Genomic DNA, 26,549 nt, shown 5'->3' with positions numbered 1-26,549 from the left:
TCTCCATTAATTTCTATACCAACCCCTTCCTCTACGTTACATTTAATTTCCTCTTTTTCTACCTAAAAAAAAATTTAGAGATATCTACACTATAAATAATGAGGATGCTGTGATCAAATCTCTTCCATTCAATTAACTTGCAACAATGTTGACCTCTCATCTCCTCTCCTGCTGTCAGATTTGAAGTCCGGTTGTTCTCCGCAGACGGTGGTCATGCTCTTGATTAATGAAAAGTTTGTCCTGCTTATTTTACCTTTTGTTTTTTTAATCAGTGGGTTTGATGTTACGAGAACCAAACCGCTTCAAATTTTCAGATTCATCAATAGCTATTCGCTTCACCTAATCGACATTACATACGGAGCTCTTTAGGTTTTGTTGATATGAATAATTGATGGCGCTGACAAATACAGAAAACAGAATTGTCTTTTCATTCTTGATCCATAATTCATCTCTATCAAGGGTAAATTTACAAGAACAGAACTGTTTTTTTCCTTCTTTTGTGAATCTCCAAGAAAGAAAGGAATCTGTGTGTTATACAATCATGATTGATCTTCGGCAGACTCTAGAGTTAAGGTTGAGATAAATATAAGCAATTTTTTTTGTCGTTTCTACTCTCTAATATCATCAATACTTTCAATGATTTAATCTCGCTGGCAGAGAAAAACAAGTACGGTTTCCAAAGGGGAGGAAATATGACCAACTCTTATAGAAAGAGGCTGTAGCTCTCCGCCAAGCATGTGCTGCTGTTTTGGAACGTTCATATATTTGAAATCAGAATACTGCTGAGCTCTTTATTGGTCATGGTGACAACATTGATGACGCTGAGGCTTAGAACACTTACAAGGTTAGATTTTTGCAATCCTTTTGTCTATTTTCTTTTGTTACTGTTCCTTGAAGAAGTAATCTCTCTTTCAACAACTCGATTTTGTTTTGTCTAGGAAATTTTTTGTGTACATATCATCTTTGTAAGAGACTGATTTGAATATCTTTTAAATGTATAGTACATAAAGGTCTCAGTGTTGTGGGACCCTTGATCATCGTTGAAAAAGTGAAGGTATACACATTGATAACGAGAAGATTTTCCATTGATATACTGAATTATATCTTTGCTATATAAATGTTTATAGTGTACCTGCAGGGTCCAAAGTACCAGCAGATTGTTAATATTGCTTAGGTGATGGATCTACGAGACGTGGTCAGGTCGTGGAGGTTGATGGCGAGAAACTGTTCAGGTATTCTAGATTGAATTTGACACTACACCAATGCAATTGGCTGTACAGGTTTGATGTCCTCAATAACTTATTTTCTCTTGGTTTCATGTTTTTGAAGGAACATCTGAAATTGGCACCGTTCAATTCCCTGGAGAGGTATTTACTATGAAAGTCTCTTCTTTTAAGCTTTTCTTAGAACCAATGATTGCTTATAATTTTCTGTTTAATCTTTTCTGTTCATTGTACGATTTCAGGTACTGAAAACACATCTATGACATGACATGCTTGGGCGCATTTTTAACTGCTCAAGAAAGCCAATTGATAACGGCCCTCCTATTTTGCCTGAGGCATACCTTGATATTTTCTGGTGAGTGTTGATTGTGCTTCATTGTCTGACCTCTGAAACAAAAAAAATTGTTGTTGTTTTAAGTTCTGTCGGTAATACTTATAGGAAGCTCAATAAACCCCAGTGAAAGCACTTACCCTAAAGAAATGATACAAACGGGTATTTTTACAATTGATGTCATGAACTTATACTCTTCCTTGAAGATGTGCATGAGACCATTCATGAAGGAATCAACCTTGGTGAAAACATCAATGTCTCTATAGTCAGGGATACCAGCTGTGCTAAATCTTCATTTCTAAGGTACTGGTTCTCACTGGATATTAATTGCTCCTGTTTTATATTTTCTAAAACATGTCCGCCCCTCAGTGTTGCATTGTTTATGCATGCACACCACAGGCTTAGTGCCAAGTTATGTGTATACATCTAGGAAGTGGCTACGCGCGGTGACATATGTTACCGTCAGTGATATGTTGTTTTAACTTTTTCTTAACTCACGTCTAATCTGTGGCTGAGTTTTACAGTTTAGGTATGCGGTATTCTGTGCCTATATGAGGGTAATTATGGGTATGGAGGGATGAATTTAAGTTAATTGGCGTGTAACTTATGTGAATGGAAAAGAGGACATTCCTTTTTTATCAAACTGGCATAGACTAAAATATTTGTATAAATATGTCAATCTTTGTTGTTGGTGAAAGAAGTGTTCATATGAATGATTTCTTTTTGTATGATTTATTTTTAACTGTGACTATAGGTTGTTGCAATTTAAAAACTTCATTGGCTCAGCTTTAATTGGAATGTTCACTGATATTCATGTATTTTTCTTTTATAATTGTTTCTTGCAAAGATCCAACTCAGTCACACTGATATTTTTTCTTACTATTTTTTCTATTACTTGAACTTTAAAGAAGATGTGGAACATACTGCATTAGGACGAGATAAACTTTTTTTAAAGAAAAAAACATATCAAAATTATATCACAACAAGAAACTACGAAGTTACAAAACTGAAGGGATAAGCTGACACAACATAAGCTAAACACGTATCTAACAAAACATAAGTAAAGACCAGAGAAAACAAAACACATAAATAGAAAAAAATACAACAATAACAAAAAGTTGAGTATTATTAACCATATAAAAAACGATTGAAAACATATAAAAGGTAAAACACACATCATGTAAGGAATAAATGAAGATAGAGATAGGCTTATACAGTAAAAATTCTACAAATTAATGATGTTGAGATTATGGTATTTTATTAATTTATAGAGTTACTAATTTTGTATAAATTTCTTTTTAGATTTTCTGTTTTACAAGATGTGTTTTGTATAAATTAAAAACATTGATTTTACCATATATGCATTAATTAAATTTCTTTGATGTATATAAAATATGTTTTAAAAGTGGTATAAGTAAAATTTCTCCTTCATAGAATTTAAATGTAGTTTAGATTAAATTTTATTAAATATTATCAAAATATATTGAAGTGTTAAGAAAAGTAAAGATGAATTACGTTGTGAATATAAAACAAATAATACAATGTTTTATTATACTTATATAAATATTATGTATATAAATAATTAATTTATGATTTTAATGAACTATATATTTACAAAAAAAAAATTCAAAACTTTTGTTTATTTTATCAGTTTATGTCGTATTTTAAATCGATTCAATTTGAGAACAAAAAATATTATAGTGTTTATTAATTTATCGATTATTAATTTATAGATTTTCTACTGTATTTAAATGTACAATAGAAAAATATGCAACTGAAAATGAAATTTAATAAATATATTTTATTGTAGGTCCATATTTGTGCGGCAGACTATATAGGATAAGAAACAAATACTTTCATAAAATTATTTGCCATTAAAAAGTGGAAAGAAAATTATGTTGGTAACAAATATTAGTCCTAAAATATATAATGACTAGGAAAAAATATTACTTAACCATATCTAATATAGTTCAATAACTAATTAAAAACAATGTAGAAAATTAGTTATAGCCTAAACACCAATAATAAGATTTTAATTTAATAAATCCATCAATATTACTCAAAATTTTAAATAAGAATTACCAAAAAATAAAAAATAATATAATATGCAGTCAATGAAAATTAACGACTTGGATGAAAAAATCACGTCAGAGTAATATTCGCATTTGGAATGTTAGTAATGCTACTCATTTTCTGTTTTTAGAATTGTATAGCTATTGTATAACTCTCTAAACCTAGAAAAAATATGAAAATCATTTAATAAAAATTTATAAAAATAATCTCAAACAAAAGAATACACATAATAATAAAAATATAAAGTAACAAATTTAAAGAATATAAATCTATTGTATAACTTTAAACCTTGAAATAAAAAAAAAATGATGAAAGTTATTTAATAGAAAATTATAAAAATAATCTCAAACAAAAATAAAAATAATAAATTTAAAATATATAAACCGCATCGTGTCCGGTTTTCGAACCCTGGTTCAAGAACATATACAAGGGCTATTCTACCACTAGAGTAAAAACACATTTTGAAAAATTTATGGTCGACATATTACATATTAATCGACAGCCGGAAGCCACTACTTCTACTGCTTGTGCCCATGACCGGCTTGCAGCAGACCTAAACATAATAAAGATATTTTTAATTAAAATTAGAACTTTTCACTTCCACAATTTTTCAAAAGTCTTCTGATAAATTATTCTATTCACAGATTTACAATGTCCAAAATATTAACCAAACGATGGTACAATCAAATAAGGACTTACACAGAGTCTCTACCCAGCTATGCCAGTATGTATCTTTTTTATATAAATAACCATAGTTTGGTATATACTATAATTTAAGTTAACTAATTTAATTTTTACCAATTTTAGGCTATTTCTTTCTTATGTTCCACATTGCAGCTTATGTTTTTCAAAAGACTTGATCTCTTTTTTACATTACTTATGATTACTTAAGCTACTCTTTTGGTTTTTAAACAATTGCATAAACTTGATATCCACCCATTTTTCCATCATTTTGGAAAATACAATGCTCCCATTACAAACAAAAACATTGAAACTTATAATCGGAAAATTAACTATCAACACACTTTTCTGCGCGTAGCGCGGACAAAGACTCTAGTAAAATTAAAAAGACTAAAAACTATCATTTAACGTATTAGAGCTATCAATATAGCACAAAATTATAGCACAAAATTTTATCATTAAACAAAATTAAAAACACTAAAAACTATCATTTAACGTATTGATCGTATTTTTCTTAAACTGTTATTTTCACTTATTCTAAACTCCATGCTATTATGAATGATATGTGTTATGTTAATTATGTTTATAAAATAGTTAATTAGTTTTCAGGACATGAAAATATAAGATGAAAAATATATTTTAAGCAGAGTCGGGTCTATAAATATTTCTTAGGTAGAGAGGCACAATACAATACGAAAATTTTCAAAAACAAACCACGGGGTGGTGGGCTAGTGGTCTTGAGGTAGTTACTTCCACCAATACGGACCCGAGTTCGAATATCCCTTGTGGCCACGGAATGCTTTACGCCATTCCCAAGTTTAAAGTTAACGCGGCGTTGGTGCTGGGTCCTTGGGTAATGGTTATTAGTGCCGGCTGGTTCTGGGCTAGGGGGATTAGATGGTTGGCAATCGGAAACCACGTGCGGATTACGGATCGCCACTGAACCTCCTGTTTAAAAAAAAAAAAAAAATTCCAAAAACAATATAGAATCGGTATTTCTTTTTTGTTTTCTCTAAAACTAAAGATATTTGACCAAATTTATTTGAATTATATTCATAAGAAATAGAAAACAGTAGGGGCACGTGACCGCGTATGGTAAAGCATCTGTATGCCTCTGCTTTCAAGCCTTATGTGACTTACATGCCTTATGTGACTTACATCATCAAATCATAAAGAAAAAATTGGAGGAGTTAAAATAGTGAAGAACTAACTTCAACAAAAATAAAAATTAGATAGTAAATGGCATATCATATACCACCATTCGGTAATATCCAATACTTTCATCAGTTACTTATATCCCATGTGAAGGTATTCAATGAAAATTAAGAGAAGCTTTGAAACTATGATACTTTTTACTTGTTATCTTACTTCCATATTCCTTAATTCATTACGAATTTGAAGAGTGAAGAATAACTTAGTTCTTTCACTTTGTTTCCGGCAACCAATTTTTTCTTGATTTGTTATGTTTCAAGCGATTCAAATAAATCGTTACTGGTCAAATAAACTAACAGAGCATCTGCATCAATAAACCTTGAGGGGATCATAATTTTAATTTTTTATTATTTTTTATTATTTTTTCTTTTGATTTTTTCTAAAATAAAAAAATAAAAAAAATAAGCGGACCAATCGCGGGCCGCCACGTGGCGTGGGGGTAGGCCTGAGCATTTTAACCTGGACCCGAAGACCCGAACCGGAACCGGTCCAAAAATATCCGACCCGGAACCGGAGCGAAAATTTAAAAGTACCTTTTGGGTCTAAATTTTTTTTACCCGAAAGAGCCAGAACCGAAAAGGAACCGACCCGAATAGACCCGGACCCGAAAAGAACCGACCCGAATAGATCCGATCCGATAAGAACCGATTTGTACCCAACTTAAAAACATGTATATCTAAAACTATGATATTTTGTATTCTATTATATATATATTATTTTATGATTTAGTTGAAATATCTTTTGTTAACAACAATTTGTTATTATTTTTTAACATTTTTAAAGTAATATAAAGCTTTAAAATGTAAAATTTAGAGTTTTAAAATATTTTATTTTATTTATTAATAGTTTCATTTAAGTTGTTTTGTAAAATTTTAGATATATATGACAAATATTCAACTAAAGTTGATGGAATTGGGTATATCATGTCCTTTTCAGATCCTAAATACCCGAACCCGACCCGGACCCGATATGGATCCGAAAAATTACGGGTATTTTATGGGTATTTTAATTATAGACCCGAACCGACCCGGATCCGAGCAGAACTGACCCGAACCCGAATCGAAAATTTCTAAGTACCTAGTGGGTCTAAATATTTAGGACCCGAAAAGACCCGGATCCGAAAGGAACCGGCCCGAATCCGACCCGAAGACCCGAACGCCCAGGCCTAGCGTGGAGCCCGCGTTACAGTGATGAACCGAGTTCATCCCAGCGAACCTGCAAGGAGTGAGTTCATAAAAATAAGAATATTATAATTTTTTTTTTGTTTTTGGGAATAGTGTGAACCTGGGCATTGAACCTTCAATGCAGATGCTCTAAGAAAATCCGAGTTTGATTACAAAAGCTAAATTAAGCCGCCTGAGTAAATAATAATAAAGTTATATTTGTATATCTACTTGCAATGTAAACTAATATCTTTTATTCTTTGAACTCATTGGTTGTAGAAACGAATGGTTTATGAAATCCAAATCAAAAACATGTTTTGTTCATTTCAAGATTGGTTGGTTGTTAATGTTCCAAAACACCAAAAACATATTAGATCGTTTCATTGACCCTTTAAGAGGATCGATGTCTATAATTGTCTTGTTCTGGTTTGAGAATTCCTTATACCACTGTCTAAACACTCCCTTTAGAGTATTTAATGCCTTTTTATACAGAAACTTAAATAAATATGTTACAACATTATCCCTTTCCAATTAAAGTCATCGCTTATCCTAGATTCACCATTCACCTCTTCTTCGTCAAAGTGATCTTTGATTCCCTTTACTCAATAATCTGTTTTACTTACAAAGAATGTTTATTTTTGCTATGATATAGGCATTAGACCATCTTAAAAAAGACACTCTAGTTTGAAGTTTGCAAAATTTTATATTTGAAATTCAAAGGTGTTTTTCTCCAAAATCAAAATTTCAAATTTAACTTCAAAGATATTTATGCTTTATACTATGGTTTTATATTTTCCATAATTAATTTAAATCCATAAAATTATTTCGTAATACACTCATATATGACCAATTAGTGCATTTGTTAAGTTTGTTTTGTAATATTTTTGTTGTCTAAATCTAGTTTTAAACATTTTAAATTTTACTTTAAAGTTTTATTTAATTTATGTGTAATCATGGATTTATGAAAATAAAATTGAAATATTTAAGAATCATAAATATAATGTGTAATTGTAAGAACCAAAATGTAAATAAAATTATGAAATTTCTTATTGAAAGTTTTGAATAGTAACACTCTATATCTGAAATTTCACTTCTCAAAACTTCAAATTTGTATGTTCTTTTATAGAATAAAAAACTTCATTTTTAAAATTATAGAGTGTACTTTTAGAAATGTTCTTAGCAAATTGATATGCAATATGAAGTTTGCGTATTGGTAGAGTTGGACTTATGTGGAGGAGTTTAAGATGAGATGACACCTTGGATATCTATATTAATTGCTTTTCTGTTGAAAGCAAAATTTTAGGAATTACACACAATAAACTATCTTTTCTACAATAACTGTTATTTTGACATTTTGTTTGTTACACAAAAAGTGTCATTTTAATATTTTAATATAATTTATATTTAATTTCAACTTAATATTAATTGCAGACTGCATAATTGATTTTACAAATAATTTTTAAATATTAGTAATGATTAAATATGTGTAATTAGTAAAAAACATAAATGCATTTAAATCATTTTCTTAATATATGTGAAAAGTGATACTTTTTATTAAACAAAGAATGTATAAAATTCAACATTTAAAATAAAAAGTGTGAGTTGATTCATATTCCATGAGCAGAAATGTTTGTGCAAATTGACTAGCAAAAGAAACTAGGATGAGAAATGTAGGTTTTTTCATGTAAATCAGATATGATCGAATAGAGTTATATACTTTTCGAGTGACATTCCTATCAACCGTTTTAACCATATGGGTAGTTGACAAAAAAAAACGCCGATTAAAGTTTCTATCAAAAAATAAAATAAAAACACCGACCAACAGCCAATCTAGTTTCTGTACTTATTTACACTCGTAAGTCTAGAACCAACTGACAGTTTGGCCGAGTGGTCTAAGGCGCCAGATTTAGGCTCTGGTCCGAAAGGGCGTGGGTTCAAATCCCACAGCTGTCAACTTTTATTTAATTTTTCAACTGTAGCTATTTAATATGGTATTTTGCCAGCTGAACCTTTTGATTCGTTTCCTTGAACGACCGACTCTGGTCGCCTCATGCTTCACGAGTTCGAGATCCCTTCAAACCCTTGCCTTCGAAGAACTCCGAGAATAAATCTATAGCTCTCATCCATCACTGGAACATAATTAATCCGGACTCTTAATTTGAAGTTCTTAACTCATGATTTGACCTTTTTTTTTACGGTAAGAACCAGCTCTTATATCTCTTACTAGGCGGTGCCCGCGCTACGCGCGGGATTTGATGGCGAGACGGACCGTTTTTAATAATTTTGTTTTTGGAAAATCTTTTAAGAATCTTTTGGAAAATCTTTTAAGAATTTTTGTATATGGTTGGTGATAGATCTGCATGGTTCGGAAGGTGTTGTATGTGTTTTGCAGTCATCATAAGTAGTCGACTTGACCTGGAAAGTGTATATTTTCCCTTCCATGCTTTTGGTTTATGTTCAAAACACATGCTGATCTCTCTTCAGACAAATTTGATTTGATACTAACGTATTATTTAATAATTTATTTGTTCCAAATTTATTTAAATTAGGATAATATTTAATTTTATTTAGTAGGTTTAGTAATTATTTATTTTCCCTAATTTCTTTATGGGCTCGGGTAGGAGGCGGTCAAATTCATATTATTACGCATAAGCATAATACAAAACACCTGTAAAATAAATCGAAAGACCGATCTGTGTTGTCTACTGTTTTTTGTTGCGAATGTAGTCAACAAATTCTTTCATCTTCTTAAAGTAATAACAATCCTCGCATGCGCTATCCATCGCATGAGTGTTGCAATCTGCTAAGGGTTCCATTGTGTCTGTATTTGCTACATATTTTGCCTTCACACTGACCCTGATTGCTTTAAGGGATTGCTTAAGCATTGTCAAGCATTGGGTAGTTCTGTCCTGATTAGTTTTCCAGGATAACATATCGAGGTAATATTGTCCCTCAGCAAAGTTGCCCCTGCACAACATTAAAATACCATAAATATAGGTACCATTATCATAGTTTCCATCTGCGGATTGACGAAGATGGTCAAGTCCTTTGATAGATTTACGGCACTGAAAGTATTGAAGCAACCCCTCTATGTAGTGAGCCCTTGGATTGCCAGCAACTAAACATTCATTCTTCAAATCACTGAAGTTGTATACATACGGAGTGGTTCTGCTACAAAGTAACTGAGGGTTTGATTCTTGAAAAAGATGGTTGGGGGTATGTTATAGGAGTTTTCTTCAGAACTACCAATGCTCTCGTCCGAGTCATAATTGTGTTCTGAAATGTCAGATACCATTTGTAGTGTTTTTTTTTCCACCTGATAATTTTAGGAATAACAGGTTTTATATGTATGTTTCCACGGGTTGGATGTTTATATAGAGTGTTTGTAGATGGGGGCAGTTTCGTGTAATTGTTTTACATCGGAGACTTTGGTTTAGAAGAATGGTTCAGTTACAATGAGATATCAGGTAACAAAAATTTAATGTGTTTGACGCAACTATTTTTGCAATGTTGAATTTTTGGTCAAAGGCTAATTAATTATGCTTGTATTGTTTTACTTGGTACAATGACATTTTTTGGTAGTTAAAAGTGTTTTGTTGCGTTAAACGAATATATATTGTAGTTGGCTTATAGTGTCTGTATCTAATCTCTAACGGAGTTGTGGTTTTCAAAATATTATGTATATGTTAATAATTTTTTAAGATAGTTTTCTTAGTTTTTGTTACAAAATAATTTTTAATGACAAAAATGACCAAAAAATATGTATTAAAGGGTAAAAGTATATTTTAACTATATGATCACTAAAATTTGAGCATGTAATAAGAGATGGTAAGCTATATGATCACCAAAATTTGTTTTCTATTGTATAAGGTCATAATCTATAAGTAAAAGGAAAAAAAGAAACGGAATATTGCCAAGGCATAATAGATTTAGTTCGACCTATAAGGTAACAGATAGTAGAAATTATGAAATATGTTAATACGAAATGCATACTTGTGTATATAGGAAACACTCGAATGGCAAAAAAGATAAACAGCAAAGTATAAAAACGAAATGCATACTTGGTTTAAAAAGAAAAAACAACTTCATTATTATTTAGAATGTAGTATGCGTTTCCACGCATGCAACTTGACCGATTCTACACATCGTTGTTGTCGTCTCCATTGTCATCAGCAGCACCCTATCGAATGGAAAAGTTATATGCAGGTAAAAAAACAGACGCTAGGGCAAATATAAGGATCTCACATCATCAACGAACGCAGGTTGTGGCTCAGGGTCACCCTCACCGAGAATGCGTGAAATGGTGAAGCTGTGATTATTTGCCGTGAAATTGTATGGCCCCACCTTAACCTGAAACGTGTATGTATTTCCCTCCATGTCTAGAACAAACTGAGGGGCATCAGATTCTTCGGGGTTGACATCATTACCAGGCTGCATGTACAATGATACGATTGCTTGAGTATATATTCAGCTGACAAATAAATCACAGAATTGAAGAACGTACCAAGAGGTTGACAGCTTCATGGGCCCTCATGTTATGGAGTTTCGCCATAACTCCATCAAACGCAACAAACAAACCCTCACCAGTCTCGTCTGCAATTGATATCTCCACACGGTACCTAGCGCGTAGAATAAATGTATCAAATAACACATCAAGTTTAACGTACATGTTTAACTTGATCAGAGTCAGTACATACCGAAGGATACCAACTGCATCGGTGTTGTTGCAAGATAGACACGTGAGCGATGAGACAGACCGGTGGAGTTTCCTGAAGCATTTTGCACAGGAGACATAGCACCACCCCTTGTCTAACTTGATTCCAGTAACTTTCCCCGTACAAATGAAATCAATGTTCTGCATGGTTGTAAAGTTAGGATACGACCATGATAATTTACATTCCATATAGAGTATCACAACTATGATAGCCAACCTGAGACGAAGCATTGAGGACAAAATCGTTCAGCTCAGCTATGCTCAGTGTCTCCACCTTAGCAAAACTCCTTACCAGCCGTCCTACTGGCGCAAGCCCAGTGTCTTGTTCAAGCAAACCGCTTACGAAGATAACAATGTGATTAGGCACATCCATGAACAAATAGAGAATTTTATAGTCACGGTATGTTTAAAAGTAATGTCTCGGAAAATGCTACCTGGAAAACAAACTTTCCCCGGCAACTGTTTCCACGTCGAAATGGATGTGTGTGCCGGCTGTGCCATTAAAAAACAGACGCCCTGCATTATGAGTAGAATATGTATGAACTCGACATCATTACAGAGGCAGCCATTTTAGTGTTAAACTGGTTGCTTACCTCCCACCATTCTCGGATTCACACTGGTTGCAACGCAAATTCGTGGATCTACCGCCATCTGAGCGAGCTGGTTATGGATCTTCACAGCTTGAGCGTCAAAGAGTGTTAAAGTCACAGATGTGTCACTGCATTGTGGGAAGGCATAACAGTGAGAATATTGTAGTTACAATTTCCAAAAATGATTGTTAAGACATCATAATTCATAAAAACTTACTTGTCCATCTTGATGGTTGCACTAACACGGTTCTTGTCCAGAGGAGGTTCAGTGATCGTACTCTTGACAGCAGTTATCTTACCAATAAGATCTGTGAAAAGACTATCAGAAACTTAAATATGTTGTCGGAGGAGATGATAAGAGGATCATTACCTGGAAGTTGGTTGTTGGAGTTAGCAAGACGAAGCATCTCACTGTAGTTACGGAACCGGAATGATTCAAGAGGTATCGGAACAGCCGGGTCAGTGATCTTCTCGAAAGTGGTGGAGTCAGTAAACCGGATTAGTAGAGAAGAGTCCGAGAGGCGGTAATCCTGGTTACACCTTGTTACTTCAAAACCGGTCAGGGAGTAAACCGTACCCGCTTCAAGATTAGTCTGGTGCGTTGCGAGACGGTTAACGTTCACAGAAGCCGGCATCATGGTCGCCTGAAAATGAAACAAACACAAATACAATTAACAAAAACAGATGGAATAAAAGAAAGTGCCACAGAATTGATTAAATATATAATTATCTATCAATCTATCAATTCTTACGTGAGGATATATAACAAATATCATACAACTATCTAACAAATCTTATTGAAATAAATCCAACAAATCTAACAAATCTGATGTAAATCAATCTAACAAATTTGATGTAAATATGTAAATAAATCTAACAAATATGTATGAAGATGTAAATATGTAAATAAATCTTATTGGATATTTTTTATATTATATATTTTAATCAGGAAGATAAAAAAAATGATCGTCGGGTAGATATATAATATTTGAATATTTGTTTTCAGTCGGGAAATCGTTAAACTAACGGCGGATGTAAAACATAACCTGAGAGTCAAGCAAGAGCATCTCGACGCTCATTCGTTCTCCACCACGGCGTAGGGTTCTAGCATCCCAAGAGCGGAGCAAGCGGACTTCGACGGTGGAGGATGAGTGACCGGCCTGGAGATCGGAGAGGAAAACTAAATCGTCAGCCATAGTACTGTATTTTTTTGATTAGTTTAAAACGAAAGAGATGTAGTTTATGAGAAGAACCAAGCATACCTTCTTATAGTCGACTCTAACGCCTTGCACATCGCATTGAATCGAGATCGTGGATGATAGATTAATTAGGGAGGGGGTGATTAAAGATGATTGTTTGGTCGGTTTATGAGTTCGAGCGATGAAGGAGACCGAGGGTCAGATGCGCAAGGTGAATCGACTTTCGAGCTAGAGACGCGAGGAAATCCCAGCGTAACCTGATCCAAAACGTTGCGTATCGTGACATTATGTTTTTAAATCCGTGTCATTATGGGCTGCATGTTGATAAGGCCCAATGACGTTTTTTTACGCGAAATTTGGAAGTGGAGTAACGCCATGTTCTAATAGGCTGCACTGTATGTTATTAGATTTATATTTAGTATTTCTAGATTATTATCATCTAATATTTTTTTTTTTTTGGGGTAGACTTATTTAGTGTTCGACTGTATCGTGTACTCAGAAGTATATGTAAGCTGTTCTAAGATCAGTGCCTTTCTAGAGTTTGATAAGTGTTGCTAAGAGTTCAGATGCAGTTTGAGTCATTTTAGTAATGTATACAATTTTGTAAGTACGGGGGGTTTTGATGAACCTGTAAATTTTTATTTAATTTCATGTTCGGTCTGATTTGTTATTTTGGTTCATTTGATTGTAAAACTTAATGTTAAGGAATTAGTGAAATAGAAGTATCACGAAACTAATATACATACTTAAAGACAATAACATGTCCGGTTAAGTTTGCCAACTAAACCGGATTGATAAAATCGACTTTTTAGAATGCTATTGTAATGACTGAAAATAAAAGTGGAAAATCTTAAAGGTAAATAACAAACATGATGCATTGCGTGCTTCAGATCATAAACTTCTATTTTTTTTTGATCAAACACTATTTACCAATTTATTCCGCCTGGTTAATAGGTGTAGAGTATTCATGAGGATGGTAAAGAATATTTTATTCGAGCGCATCCAGTCGAGAATACATTGGTGATAGAATACATTGTTGCATGCCATGACTTGTTAACGTTTTTCTTCTGGGTTCCATATGTTGTTGAGTGATATGTTTTTAATATGTTGTTTGCAAACTGTGAATAATAGAGTAGGAACCAAAGAGGATAATATTAAATGGAGTTGTAATAATGAAATTGTAAGGACTGGGTAAATGAGTGGAAAAATTCAAAAAGTTTGATAACAGATAGGATGAATTGCGTGTGTTAGAAGAAACACTATGTTCACAGTCACGCCAATGTCTTTTACAGAATATGAAGTTATAATACTTGACGCTTGATCCAATCACTGGAATGAAAGTGTTCTCACCATTTGATCCATGAGGGTTGCACACTGAAAATAACAGAGAAAATGAGAAGGATATATGATTGATTAGAACAGAACTGCATAAGGTGGAATAAAACTGCAGTAGAAGTACATGATTTTTGGATGTTCAAGTCCACAGTGCCTTCTTTCCCTGCAAGCATTTTGATTTGGTTATTAGTCGAAACAATCCGTATGAGACTGACATATTAAGAAAATCACTTGAATGTAAACCTTTCTGTCACAGAGGCCCTGGAAGATCTCTTTGTACACAATATTTCTTACTCCGTCCGTACCGTCCGAATCAGAAGAATCGTCTAATATCTTAAGCCCCTCTGGTGATGTCACTCTAGATAAAGCTACGTACAACTGGCCATGGGTGAAGACCGATCTAGGGAGGTACAAAGCAGCTTGTTTGAGACTTTGTCCCTGACTTTTATTGATTGTCATTGCGTAGCATAAGCGCAGAGGATACTGACGGCGGCAAAACGTGAATGGATGCACGGTGTCAAGAGGAGAAAGCTGTATTCGAGGGATCAACACTGTTTTGCCTACTTGTGTGCCAGTCATGATCTCAACTTCTACTATCCTGTCACCTACACGACTGACTATCATCCGTGTCCCATTGCATAACCCATACGCTTGGTTAAGATTACGCAGCATCATCACCGGGGACCCCACCTTCAGGCATAGTCTGTGGTTAGGCAGTCCAGAGAACTCAAGAGAATTAAGATACTCTTGAGTATAGTGGCTACTCCAATCATCTTCTGGTGTGGCCTCCAGCTCAACGGAATCGGAGCTCAAATACTCTTTAGCTTGTGAGGGAACTTGGGACAGCATGTATGCATTTAGCTCATGAACAGTACTATTTGTAGGTGTCAGCACCGCTCTCTCTGTCAAGTACTTCTTGTTCCGATAATTATGAAGGAAGTCAGGATATGCCGCAGCTGCTAGTGCTTCGTGTGGTTTATCTGTTGAAGGGATCATGAATCTTTGGTCCACAACAATTTGTTCACCCTCTTCATTGCTGCTCGTATGAGAGAGGATGGTATCAGCTGTTCCATCACCAACCTCAAGGATCCATTTAGCAAATTCCCTTTCTTCTTTTTCCAATCGCATGTTCATGGAAAGAGTATAAACTTCTGCCTTTTTCCATAGATAAGATTTGCTGATTGATGCAAGGACTGTGTCTGGACGTCTTCCTTGAGGCACGACTGGTAATATTTGCCTGAAATCACCTCCCAAGAGAACGGTCTTACCACCAAATGGTTTGTCGGAAGCCGTTGGATCTGAAGGACTCAACAAATCCCGGAGTGAACGGTCAAGTGTCTCAAATGCTTGGCGATGGGCCATCGGAGCTTCGTCCCAGATTATTAAATCCGACTTTGCTATCAATGAAGCCAACATAGAACACTTGGGAATATTACACATTGACACATCGCTCAGTGTAAGCGGCAGTTTGAACCGAGAATGGGCTGTTCTTCCTCCTGGGAGCAATAGCGCAGCAACACCAGATGATGCGACTGGGATAACAACTTTATTGGTTGATCTAAGCTTTGCGATGATGGTCCTGTATAGGTATGTTTTACCTGTACCTCCTGCCCCATTAACAAAAAACAACTGCCCAGATTGCTTATCAACAGATTGAAGCACTGCATGATATACCATTTTCTGATCTTGATTCATTGATGCAAACAACTCTGTATGTGTCTCATTCTCCTGCTGAATGTCATAACTCAACTCCTGCATCAGCACTGTGTTTGAAATCTCAGTCAAAATAGCATCATCAGGCAATGGAATGTCAGGGTAGTCCGCAAGTGACTGATCATTCTCCTTCAAGAGTTGCTCGAGCTCGATGAGAGTATATTGCTTCAGCTGGTCGTCGTTGAGCTCAAGACCTGGGAATCTGAATTCTTTGCGTTTCGTGTAGAGGATGTCTTCTGCCAGGAACTTCCAGGTATGTTCCCAAAGCTTCAGTGGATTTACAACTCGACAAAACAATAAGATAATCATAAACAACCGTCTGAGCTGGCGACCAGTAGCCCAATATGATGGCTCCTCTATAGCATCATGCCACTCTCTGTCGTCGTCAAGCAAACCGCGTGCGTAACATGCTTCTCTATACTTTTTAAACACCACACCACCAACTGTTCTTAAGTCCTCGTAACACCTTGGGCCTCTAACAACATTTACCAAAATCCGCAAGAAATAGTTATCACCGGCCGCTGGACTGACGTAAACCACCCTGCCTATTGCTCCACCCGTTTTCCTGGGGGTCCATAGTTTCCCTGATGTGTGATAAACGAACCTAGTAGGGAGCTCAACGTACGTCAGGTCTCGTGCTTCTTCATACGTTTCACATGCTACAAACCATGCAGTTAACATCGTTTTCTCGATGTCTTCTTTTGAAATAACTTCTTCTAAGTTAGAAGACTCGTCGTAGACAGTATAGTGCTGACCTGGTAGATGTACAGGCAGCTTAATAACATTAGGTTGATTGTGATGTATCTGAAAGGCAAATAATCTCCATGAGGCCTCACATGCAGAGATGTATCGACATTCCATATATCTATCTATCTCATTGACCACATCCACCCCTTCTTTCTTTTTCTCCTTCCCATCGCCTCTTTTTTCCACCTCCTTTAAAAGAACAGTAGCTCGATCAACACCTTTTGTAATGTATTTAAAAAGATATTTGATTGCACTGGTTCTGCAGCACCATTCAACATTGATATGGGCCTGATATTTTTTAAGGAGACTGAGGTTGTGAGGGACAACGTACTGATTCCCTATCTCAATATTGCTCTTCAAGACTAAATGCTTGGGATTTGATCGCCTTCTGTATCTGACAAACCCAGACTTGTCAATGTGTGAATGATCTGATAACGGCTTAGGGTAAGCCTTGGTGCACTCTCCCTTGTCCATGCAAGGTGATGTTGGTCGACGTTTTCCGCATGGCCCATGAATCATATGGCGGTCGACCAATGCAAAACCTTCAGGATCTACATCTCTGTCTGGCAATTCAGCTGATATATACTGATCAATCATTGAGGTGGTTGCTTCTTTCTTAATGCCTTCTAACCATAATAAAATATGGGCATGAGGCAGTCCTCGTTTCTGGAATTCAATGGTGTATACAACTAAATTTTCCAAAAAAAAAACAATCAAGTTAATAACACAATTTGAGTATGTAACATATATAAATTAATATGCTAATATAACGATAAAGAGTGTTTACCTGCAGAAGTTTTGGGAAAGAAAACTCCTTTCTTGAAATCAGAAACCATCTCCTCCAGTTTGAGTTTGAACAGTCTACATTCAAGGTCGGGTCGGCTATTAGCAGATTCACCACCGTATGCGTCCAGATGATGCTTTAACTCCACCCAGTTTGGATTTGCTGTGACTGTGATGAACAGATGAGGATTGCCATACCACCGACATATAGCCATTGCGTCTTGATACTTCTCAGCCATGTACCTAGGACCACCAGTGAATGAAGAAGGTAGAATGATCTTCCTGCCAAGCTGTGTTGCATCTGAATCTCCGCTCTCCACAGCATCACACAAGTTGCTATACAAATCTGCTCGGAGTTTCTTTTGGTTCAACAGAATAAACCTTAATCTCTCTTGCTCGGTTGCAGTGTATGCATCTACAATATACTGGTGCAGCAATCTCCCGCCTTTTATGATTGTCATTCCCTCAGTTGGCCGAGTCTGAAACTGATAAGCGTAAAACTCACGCATTGTCATATATTCTCTTCTTATTTTAGACATCTGAGGACCTTCATATGGCAGTCTCTGGTTATATCCAGTCTCCCCGTACGGAAACAACAATGGATATTGGAGACTCATCATCAGGGGGTGTTGATCATTTATTCGCTGCAAAGCAGATGATTTAAGCTCCACAACAATATCTCTACCAACAGACGTCGCAGATAGGTCCCCAACAATCAATCCACCAATCTCGCTCGCACTTGGTAGATCATACTGACGTCCAAGGTTAGTTTGACTGACCAGAGTGATACTGTACTCAATGGTACCAGTCTCTTTAAATCTATCACGGGCGTGACGAAACGTCTTTGCAAGGTGGTTATGTTTGTCCATCATCTCAATTAACTGAACAATAATACTGTCAGGGATAGCCAAAGAGGAGGAACCTTGAGTGAACGCTCTTTTTCTGTTTTCTAGCTCATTATCGGTGTCAAAAATATATAACTGTAAATATTCTGGCAGAGCACCATCGTCAGGTAGTAGAGACCCGATCCTGTGTATAACCTGTCCATTGACCCGGTATGTAAATGGTCCAGAAGTACCAGTTACACTGTGATCCACATTAGCACCCATTGATGTGAATGCCAACAGACTGTTAGCTACTCTGATGTTGGGGCGGAATTTATTACTTTCAAGAAGTTCTTTGAGGGGTGACGGTGCTTCTCGCACGGGTGGTAGCCTGACTCTGCCCTGTTGACAACAAATGCTGAACTGTCCTTCCCCGCGGTTGATATCACCACCAACAGCTTCACCAGCCCACAGTAAAGCGTTGCATGATGGACATGATACTATCTCGTACCTGGCATCACTTTTTTTTTTCCTTTTTCCTGATCACAACATATTATGGGCCAGAGTATTAGATTGTGTGTTGACCGAATATGTTTTACTACAGTTCTGTCTTTATTATTTATACGAATAGTTGAGCACAACACTGACCTTTATTATCGCTTGATTGTGTGAATTGCGACTCCTTCTTACGTACACATAGTGCCTTCCTAAGAAATCTTGCTTTTTTAGCAGAACCTGCAACGTGGTCGTGATTAGAAAACAGAAAGTTCGGTAAACCAGCAATTATTTGTTCAACATAATTCTTGTGTACCAGATGGTATGCTGCTCGCTTGATTATTGTTATGCGATGACTCAGGTACTCTGTATATTTCATTTAGCCACGGCCGATGAAGCACGTCAGTATCTCCATTCGAGGAAGAGCATTGACCTCGACAAAAAGAAATATGATGTTTATTTAGACACTGTATATTCACTTCTATGTATTTTTCTTTATAAAACTGTGTGTGTTGTACTTTGATGTTTAAGTGACGGTCTCCCTCTTCTTCGTTTATTTGGTTGCTCAGTTGGATCTAAGAAGTAAATTTTAAAAACGTGTAGTCTGTGTTAGTACATGCGGACCCAACTCTCAGTTAATATGTTCCAAAACAAAATAAATGCATAACCTCTCGTCGATGGCTGTCTTCTCTTAGATGCTCGAATGACAGCCCTCACATGTCGCGCTGCACCTGGACCGTATGAGAATGTGGTTGAAAATTTAGTTTTTGTTCAAAGGGTCGAGCCGGAACTTTAATATGTCAGTAAAACTCAAGTATAAAAAATTCGCCGACTGATATGGATAAGTAGATAATACAAACATGTAATCGAGGTAGTAGCAACGTTAGATGCGTCTGAGGATTGGGCAGTTGAATTCTTCACCATAACCTCATCGTAAAGAAATCTTCGAGTATGGTTTTTCTCAGTTGTTTAGTGGATCTTGAGGGTTCATGAGGGACGTGTATGTATTGCTGACGATCTAGCGTCCCACATATACAGCCTTCTGCGAGGCATTTAATTGGCAGTTACAAAGTGACTGATGCGTATGTGAAGAGTTGCATCAGGAATTGTGTTCATAGTGACGGTAGTAAACATGCCAGAGAGAATTTATAACCTTTTAAACATTTATCAGTTTGAATATTAATAGGTGTAATCGATAAATATTCCAAAGCTATGTAATGATTGTCAATAATATATTTTTTAGTACCTAGCTATTTAGGTGTATTTTTTTTTTAATATTTTTAAATGATCTAAACTAATATCTTATAACATAAAAGATATAAGATATTAAATTCAATACCGAACAAATTTATAAATTGTATACTAACTGATCATTTTTTTTAAAAAAAAACCATTGATGGAATGATAATTGTGACATTTACATAATAATACTGTATAAATGGTCGACGTTAACAGTTCTGCTAAAATAATTAGATGTTTTATAAATATAGTTAAAGCCGTAAGATAGCACATAACATAAAAAAAGGAACAACTCAAATGTCAATAAAGAGAGAATAAACAATATATATTTACAGGAGCGCTTGTACTTTATGAAATCAGTAACGCAAAGAGACCACCGCCAAAACAATGATCTATTTGTTTGATTTTTTATAGGAACATGCTAATCACCATGAAGGTAATAAGTGGACAAATATACTAAATCCACATAATGGAAACAAATAAACAACTAAAAATATTTTATGGGAAATTGATGTTATGTAACGCTAGCTGGTTTATTCCCAAGGAAAATAAACAATATCATTTTTGCAAAATAATTCGATCTTTAATAATGGTAGATAAAATTATAAGCTATCACGAAACATGGAATAATAAATAGGGAAATACCAAATGCATACTTGTTCATAAAGAAAACGCAATTGTCAACAAAGATAAAAACACCAAAGGAGAAACACCAAATGCATAATTGTCTATTGAAAAAAAAGCAAAAACTTTATTATTATTGAGAAGGGGTATCTGCCTTCCCACTTATGCCTTCCGTGCCTTCTTAGACTTAGCAGATGGCCCTGCGGACTTGCTACATCCACCATCCTTCATCTTACGTCTCACCAAGCCAGCACCGTCGTTGTCATCTCCATTGTCATCGTCACCACCCTATAGAATGAAAACGTTAAATTTATTCAAAGCAGAAACGGTAGTGGAGGATATAAGAGTATTACATCTTCAACAAACTCAGGCTGTGGCGCACGTTCACCCTCCCCGAGAATACGTGAGATGGTGAAGCTTTGATGATTTGCTGTGAAATTGTATGGGCCCACCTTCACCTGGAACGTGTATGACTTTCCCTCCATGTCTCGAACAAACGGAGGAGCATCAGTTTCTTCGGGGTTGACATCATCACCGGCCTGCATTTACAATGGTACGGTTCACTAAGTATATATTCAACCGACAATTAAAGCACCTTATAAAATAACGTACCAAGAGGTTGGCAGCTTCATGGGCCCTCATGTTATGGAGCTTCGCAATAACTCCATCAAACGCAACAAACAAACCTTCACCAGTCTCGTCTGCGATTGACATCTCCACACGGTATCTAGTGCATATAAAATTTTCAAATCACACAGTTAGTTCAGCGTAGATGATTAAGCCGCTTAGGGTAAGTACATACCGAAGAACACCAACTGCACTGGTGTTGTTGCAAGACATACACGTGAGAGATGAGACAGACCGTTGGAGTTTCTTGAAACATTTTGAACAGGAAACATAGCACCACCCCTTGTCCAATTTCACTCCAGTCACCTTTCCGGCGCAAATGAAATCAATTTCCTGCATTGTTATAAAGTCAGATTAAGAATTCTAAATCACATTCGATATGGGTCATGACAATCATGCTAACAAACCTGAGACGTAGCAGTGACGACAAAATCATTGAGCTCAGATATACTCAGCTTCTCCACCTTAGCATAACTCTTTAGCAGCGGAGCTACTGGCGGGAGTCCAGTGTCTCGCTCAACCAACCTGTTTACGAAGATAACAATGTCCTTAGGCACTCCCATGCACAGTTCAGAAAATACTACAATCAAGATGTTTGAAAGCAATGGCACGCAAACTGATACCTGTAAAACAATCGTTCCCCTGCATCTGTTTGCTTGTCGAAATAGATGTGTGTGCCGGATGTGGCGTTCAAAAACAGACGCCCTGCATTATAAGTCGAGTATGAATGATATCAACATCATTTCAGGGCTAGACATGTTTGTATCACACTGGTTGCTTACCTCCCACAATCTTTGGGTTCACACTGGTTGCAACAACAACCCTTGGATCCACTCCTATCTGTTCTAGCTGATTATGAATCTTAACAGCCTGAGCGTCAAAGAGGCTCATAGTCACAGACGTGTCACTGCAATTTTGGAAACTGAACAGTAAGAAGACAAAACAACTGTGAAGATACTGAAGCTCATAAAAACTTACTTGTCCATCCTAATGGTCGCCATGACACGATTCTTATCCTGAGGAGGGTCAGTTACCGTACTCTTGACAGCAGTAATCTCGCCAATAAGATCTGTGAGCAAAAGACTATCAGATATATATATATGTAATCAGAAGAGGTAATAAGAGGAGCATTACCCGGTAATTGATTGTTGGAATTAGCAAGACCAAGCATTTCACTGTAGTTACGGAACCGGAATGATTCAAGAGGTATTGGAACGGCTGGTTCGGTGACCTTCTTGAAAGAGGTGGAGTCGGTAAACCGGATTAGTAGAGAAGAGTCTGACAGGCGATAATTCTGGTTACAATGTGTGACTTCAAAACCTGTAAGAGAGTAGACCGAACCCTCTTCAAGATTAGTCAGGTGTGTTGCGAGACGGTTAACATTAACTGTAGCCGGCATCATGGTTGACTGAAAATGAAACAAAACACAACTATGATTAACAAAGAAAAAAAATCTAAACAAATCTTATACAAAACTCTGAATAAACCGACAAACCTCAAATAATTTTCTAAATCTAACAAATGTAAACTCAAGGCAATGAAGTTGTGAACCTAGTAACCAAATATTTAGATCATAATGAGCGAGAACTAAATATTATTATCCAACAAATCTTTTAAAATCTTAAATAACATAATTATAAACTGACAAACCTCATATAATTATCTCGCAAATCTTATATCAATGAATCCAACAAATGTAAACTCAAGGCAAATCATAATAAGGTAGATCTAAAAATTATTATATACAAATCTTATAAAATTATCAACAAAAGCCAACGTGAAGAAACTGACAAACCTTATATAATTATCTACGAAATCTTCCATCAATAATTCCGACAAATGTAAACTCAAGGCAGTGAAGTTGTGAACCAATTAATTAAATATATTATGAGCATCAGCAAGAACCAAAGATTTGATCGGCGTGCTTTTAATATGGATTCAAGACGGCGGCTACGCGTACAGATTCAATCGGATAATCAAAACCAATGGCGGATGTAAAACCTAACCTGCGAGTCGAGTAAGAGCATGTCGACGCCCATGAGTTCTCCACTACGGCGGACGTTTCTGGCCTCCCAGAAGCGGAGCAAGCGGACTTCGACGGCGGAGGAAGAGCGACCGGAATGGAGATCGGATAGGAGAACCAAAACGTTAGCCATAGCACTTTTTTCCGAGAAGAATGTAGAACGGAAGTGATGTAGTATCTGAGAAGAACGAAAGATACCTTCTTATAGTCGTCTCAAACGCATCGCACATCAAAATATCGCATTGAATCCAGATCGTGGGTGATAGATTAATGACGGGATTAAAGACGCTCGTTCAGTTTCTGAGGTCTTGCGATGGAGGAGATGGAAGGTCAGATGCGCAAGGAGTGAAACGATCTAAGCTGGAGACGCAACAAAACAACCACCGTAAACCTAACTCAAAGCTCTGTGTTTTGTATAATCTTATATTGCATGGGCTAAATGGCAAGGCCCAACAAACAAAGCGTCTATAACCCACAGACTAAACAACGCGATGCGTTTGGATGCTTCGACACGTGGCAGCTTCTCGCTCTCCTATTTGATGACGTGGAGCTCTAAAAAGAGAGTAGCCTTGTTCTTTATGTTATAAGATTTAAGAGCCGGTTCTTACTTTTTTCTTAGTTAAAAGTTAAGAAACTGTTCTTAACCGAAGCTAAGAACCTCACCGTAAGAACTCGGGTTAATCATGGTCTTACGGTTTATCTCTCTTCTTCTCCAAAATAGCAAATTCAATCGTAACTAGTTATTACTTATGTGCTCCTCATGATAGAATAATGTTAAAAAGCAAATTATCTCCAACGATTCATCCTAAGTTTTTTAGATACTAAAACAACGACGAGTCCATGCTTTATAATGGTAACATATTGGCCTTGAGTTATCCTGTGGGGCCATAAAACTACTACTCTTAAACTTAACGGACTATTAAAGTTAACTCTTGGTCGCTAGCTAAGCAAAAAGAAACCCTAGGTTCTCTTCATCGTCCTTTCGTGACCAATGGTAGTAAGCTTTGTCCAAAGCTTGTTGCCTCTTTTTTTTCTTGGATTCAGTGATTGCAGATCGTTAAGATAGAGAATTAATTACACGATAATCTTATCATAGTTTTAGTGTTATTTGGAAGGTAGAATCTCTGATACTGTGTTGTAGTGTGGAATCAGTCAAGTTTTTAAAGATAATTTCAAAACGTGTAATGCAAGTTTTGGTGCAAATGTTGTAGTCGAGGAGAAAGACGAGAGAGCCAAAGGAAGAGACTGTGACTCTTGGTCCTGCTGTTCGTGATGGAGAGCAAGTGTTTGGTGTTGTTCACATCTTTGCTTCATCCAACGACACTTTCATTGTCAGTAACCAACCTTGTTCTGTCATTTTTGTTTTAATTTCCGACCAAAATAACATATTGCTGAACTATATCTAGTACCTAGTTCTCTGAGATGAATTGCTTTTAGTTTCTTCACACTATGACAACTTTAAAGCATTTCTAAATAGAGCATCGTTCGATGCAGTAGTGTTGACTTATAAGTTGTTGTTGTCTTTTAACTTATAAGTGAAAGCCGATAGAGATGAGTCCTCACCTTATGCTGCACAAGATGTAGCTCAGAGATGCAAGGTAAGGACTAAGGAGGCAAGAGAGAACATGCATTACCAAGCTTAGTATTAAACCGTTTCTGTAATTGTAGTCGTTTTTTGGACAGGAGTGGTAACAAGACCAATACCCCTGGTCCTGATGCTCAGTCTGCACTAAGAGCCCATGCCCGTTCTGGAATGAAAGTTGGTCGCATTGGTAAAAAAAAAAGCAATTTTTTCATCTCAAATGTTTTTGCTTATTGCATCTTAGAATGTGAACAAATCTCTAACATTGTTTTTGTTTTTGAGCTCAAGAGGATGTAACTCCAATCCCAACCTGCAGTACTCGCAGAAAGGGTGGAAGAAGGGGAAGGAGGCTTTGATTTGGTCTTGGCCTCAGCTGGAGGATCCCTTTTATGGAGTCATCTCTACATTTCATTTTTTGATAGATGGAAAAGAGTTTTGGATTACTAAAAGCGTTGTTGTAGTATCAACTCCGAAAGATTTTATTGCCATGTTATATGACCAAAAGTTTGGTGACTGTTATTTGTATAGGCCCTTGGGTTTACAAGGACTTCAACACATGATTCCATTGAGGTTGAGATTTAACGGCATTGCTAGCCAAAGTATCAGCACATTTTCTGTGCTGTGAAGAATTGAGATTGAGTATACTCCCTTTTACGTTTAACAAGGAATTCAAGAAAAGATGGACTACAGTGGGACATGCTCCATTGAGATTGAGATGTAACCACACTGCTAGCCAAAGTGTCAGGACATTTTCTTCATGATCATTACCTTTGTGAAAATTTAACCGAAGTGAATATACTATACATTTCCAGCATCTAATAGTATAGTTGTAGTGTTGAACCTTTAGATTATATTTATATGTAACTAGTACTGAGAATAACGTTATAACCCAAAAACCAACATGATTGCATTGTCCACGATTATGCCTCTACTAGTGTGTGATACCCTCATATCAGCGTGCCCCCATTCAACAGTCTAGGAAAGGGCCATAACTGTTTCTATTAATCCATTTCCCCATCCAAGTCCTTAATTTTTTTTTCCACCAAATTTTGATTTTATTAATGATCAAAATAATCAATAGTTATAATCAATAATCAATAGGCAGAAACCTACGGACCCACGGTAGACTCACTCAAGTCCTTCTGCTGGAAAACTCGATGCCCATCGAAAATACGACATTTTCTATGGCAAATATTATCTGGATGTCTATCGGTTAGGAAAAATTTGCAGGCAAGAGGGATGCAAAGAGATATCTGTTGCGCTCGATGTGGTGCTCCAGAGGAATCTATAAACCATGTTTTTTTTGAATGTCCACCGGCAATTCAGACATGGGCGCTCTCTAAGATTCCATCTAATCCTGCAATCTTTCCA

The 26,549-nt window shown here is 36.1% G+C and overlaps 4 protein-coding genes and 1 non-coding gene across 6 annotated transcripts; 1 reads left to right on the top strand and 4 right to left on the bottom strand.

Moving 5' to 3' along the window:
- Nucleotides 1-8,556: 8,556 nt before the first annotated feature.
- TRNAL-UAG lies at nucleotides 8,557-8,636 on the top strand. The gene has a single exon. It is a non-coding gene; the product is annotated as a tRNA-Leu (tRNA).
- Nucleotides 8,637-10,780: 2,144 nt separating this feature from the next.
- Nucleotides 10,781-12,923, bottom strand: LOC125585337. Of its 2 annotated transcripts, XM_048754220.1 has the most exons (4): nucleotides 12,358-12,923; nucleotides 11,381-12,295; nucleotides 11,188-11,302; nucleotides 10,781-11,114 (listed from the first exon to the last, which is right to left on the bottom strand). In XM_048754220.1, exons 2-4 carry the CDS (start codon nucleotides 11,626-11,628, stop codon nucleotides 10,905-10,907), a joined length of 573 nt encoding a protein of 190 aa, XP_048610177.1. In that variant the 5' UTR covers nucleotides 11,629-12,295; nucleotides 12,358-12,923; the 3' UTR covers nucleotides 10,781-10,904. The 2 variants fall into 2 exon arrangements, with proteins under 2 accessions (XP_048610177.1, XP_048610176.1); XM_048754219.1 differs by having other exon boundaries at nucleotides 11,188-12,295.
- LOC125586061 lies at nucleotides 11,974-13,183 on the bottom strand. Its single transcript, XM_048755856.1, has 4 exons — nucleotides 13,034-13,183; nucleotides 12,358-12,631; nucleotides 12,205-12,295; nucleotides 11,974-12,115 (listed from the first exon to the last, which is right to left on the bottom strand). The coding sequence occupies exons 1-4, from the start codon at nucleotides 13,181-13,183 to the stop codon at nucleotides 11,974-11,976; spliced, it is 657 nt and encodes a 218-aa protein (XP_048611813.1).
- A 1,524-nt stretch (nucleotides 13,184-14,707) lies between these two features.
- LOC106393719 lies at nucleotides 14,708-18,873 on the bottom strand. Its single transcript, XM_048755855.1, has 2 exons — nucleotides 17,769-18,873; nucleotides 14,708-17,670 (listed from the first exon to the last, which is right to left on the bottom strand). Exons 1-2 carry the CDS (start codon nucleotides 18,871-18,873, stop codon nucleotides 14,708-14,710), a joined length of 4,068 nt encoding a protein of 1,355 aa, XP_048611812.1.
- A 2,083-nt stretch (nucleotides 18,874-20,956) lies between these two features.
- Nucleotides 20,957-24,234, bottom strand: LOC125585336. Its single transcript, XM_048754218.1, has 10 exons — nucleotides 23,580-24,234; nucleotides 22,708-22,981; nucleotides 22,552-22,642; nucleotides 22,356-22,480; nucleotides 22,197-22,278; nucleotides 21,981-22,098; nucleotides 21,749-21,906; nucleotides 21,559-21,673; nucleotides 21,300-21,485; nucleotides 20,957-21,234 (listed from the first exon to the last, which is right to left on the bottom strand). Exons 1-10 carry the CDS (start codon nucleotides 23,727-23,729, stop codon nucleotides 21,109-21,111), a joined length of 1,425 nt encoding a protein of 474 aa, XP_048610175.1. The 5' UTR covers nucleotides 23,730-24,234; the 3' UTR covers nucleotides 20,957-21,108.
- Nucleotides 24,235-26,549: the final 2,315 nt, after the last annotated feature.

This window comes from Brassica napus, chromosome C4 (genome assembly GCF_020379485.1).
Source record: "Brassica napus cultivar Da-Ae chromosome C4, Da-Ae, whole genome shotgun sequence".
Lineage (NCBI taxonomy): Eukaryota > Viridiplantae > Streptophyta > Magnoliopsida > Brassicales > Brassicaceae > Brassica > Brassica napus.
Note: the sequence above shows the minus strand (reverse complement) of the source record. Positions and strands in the feature narration are given on the sequence as shown.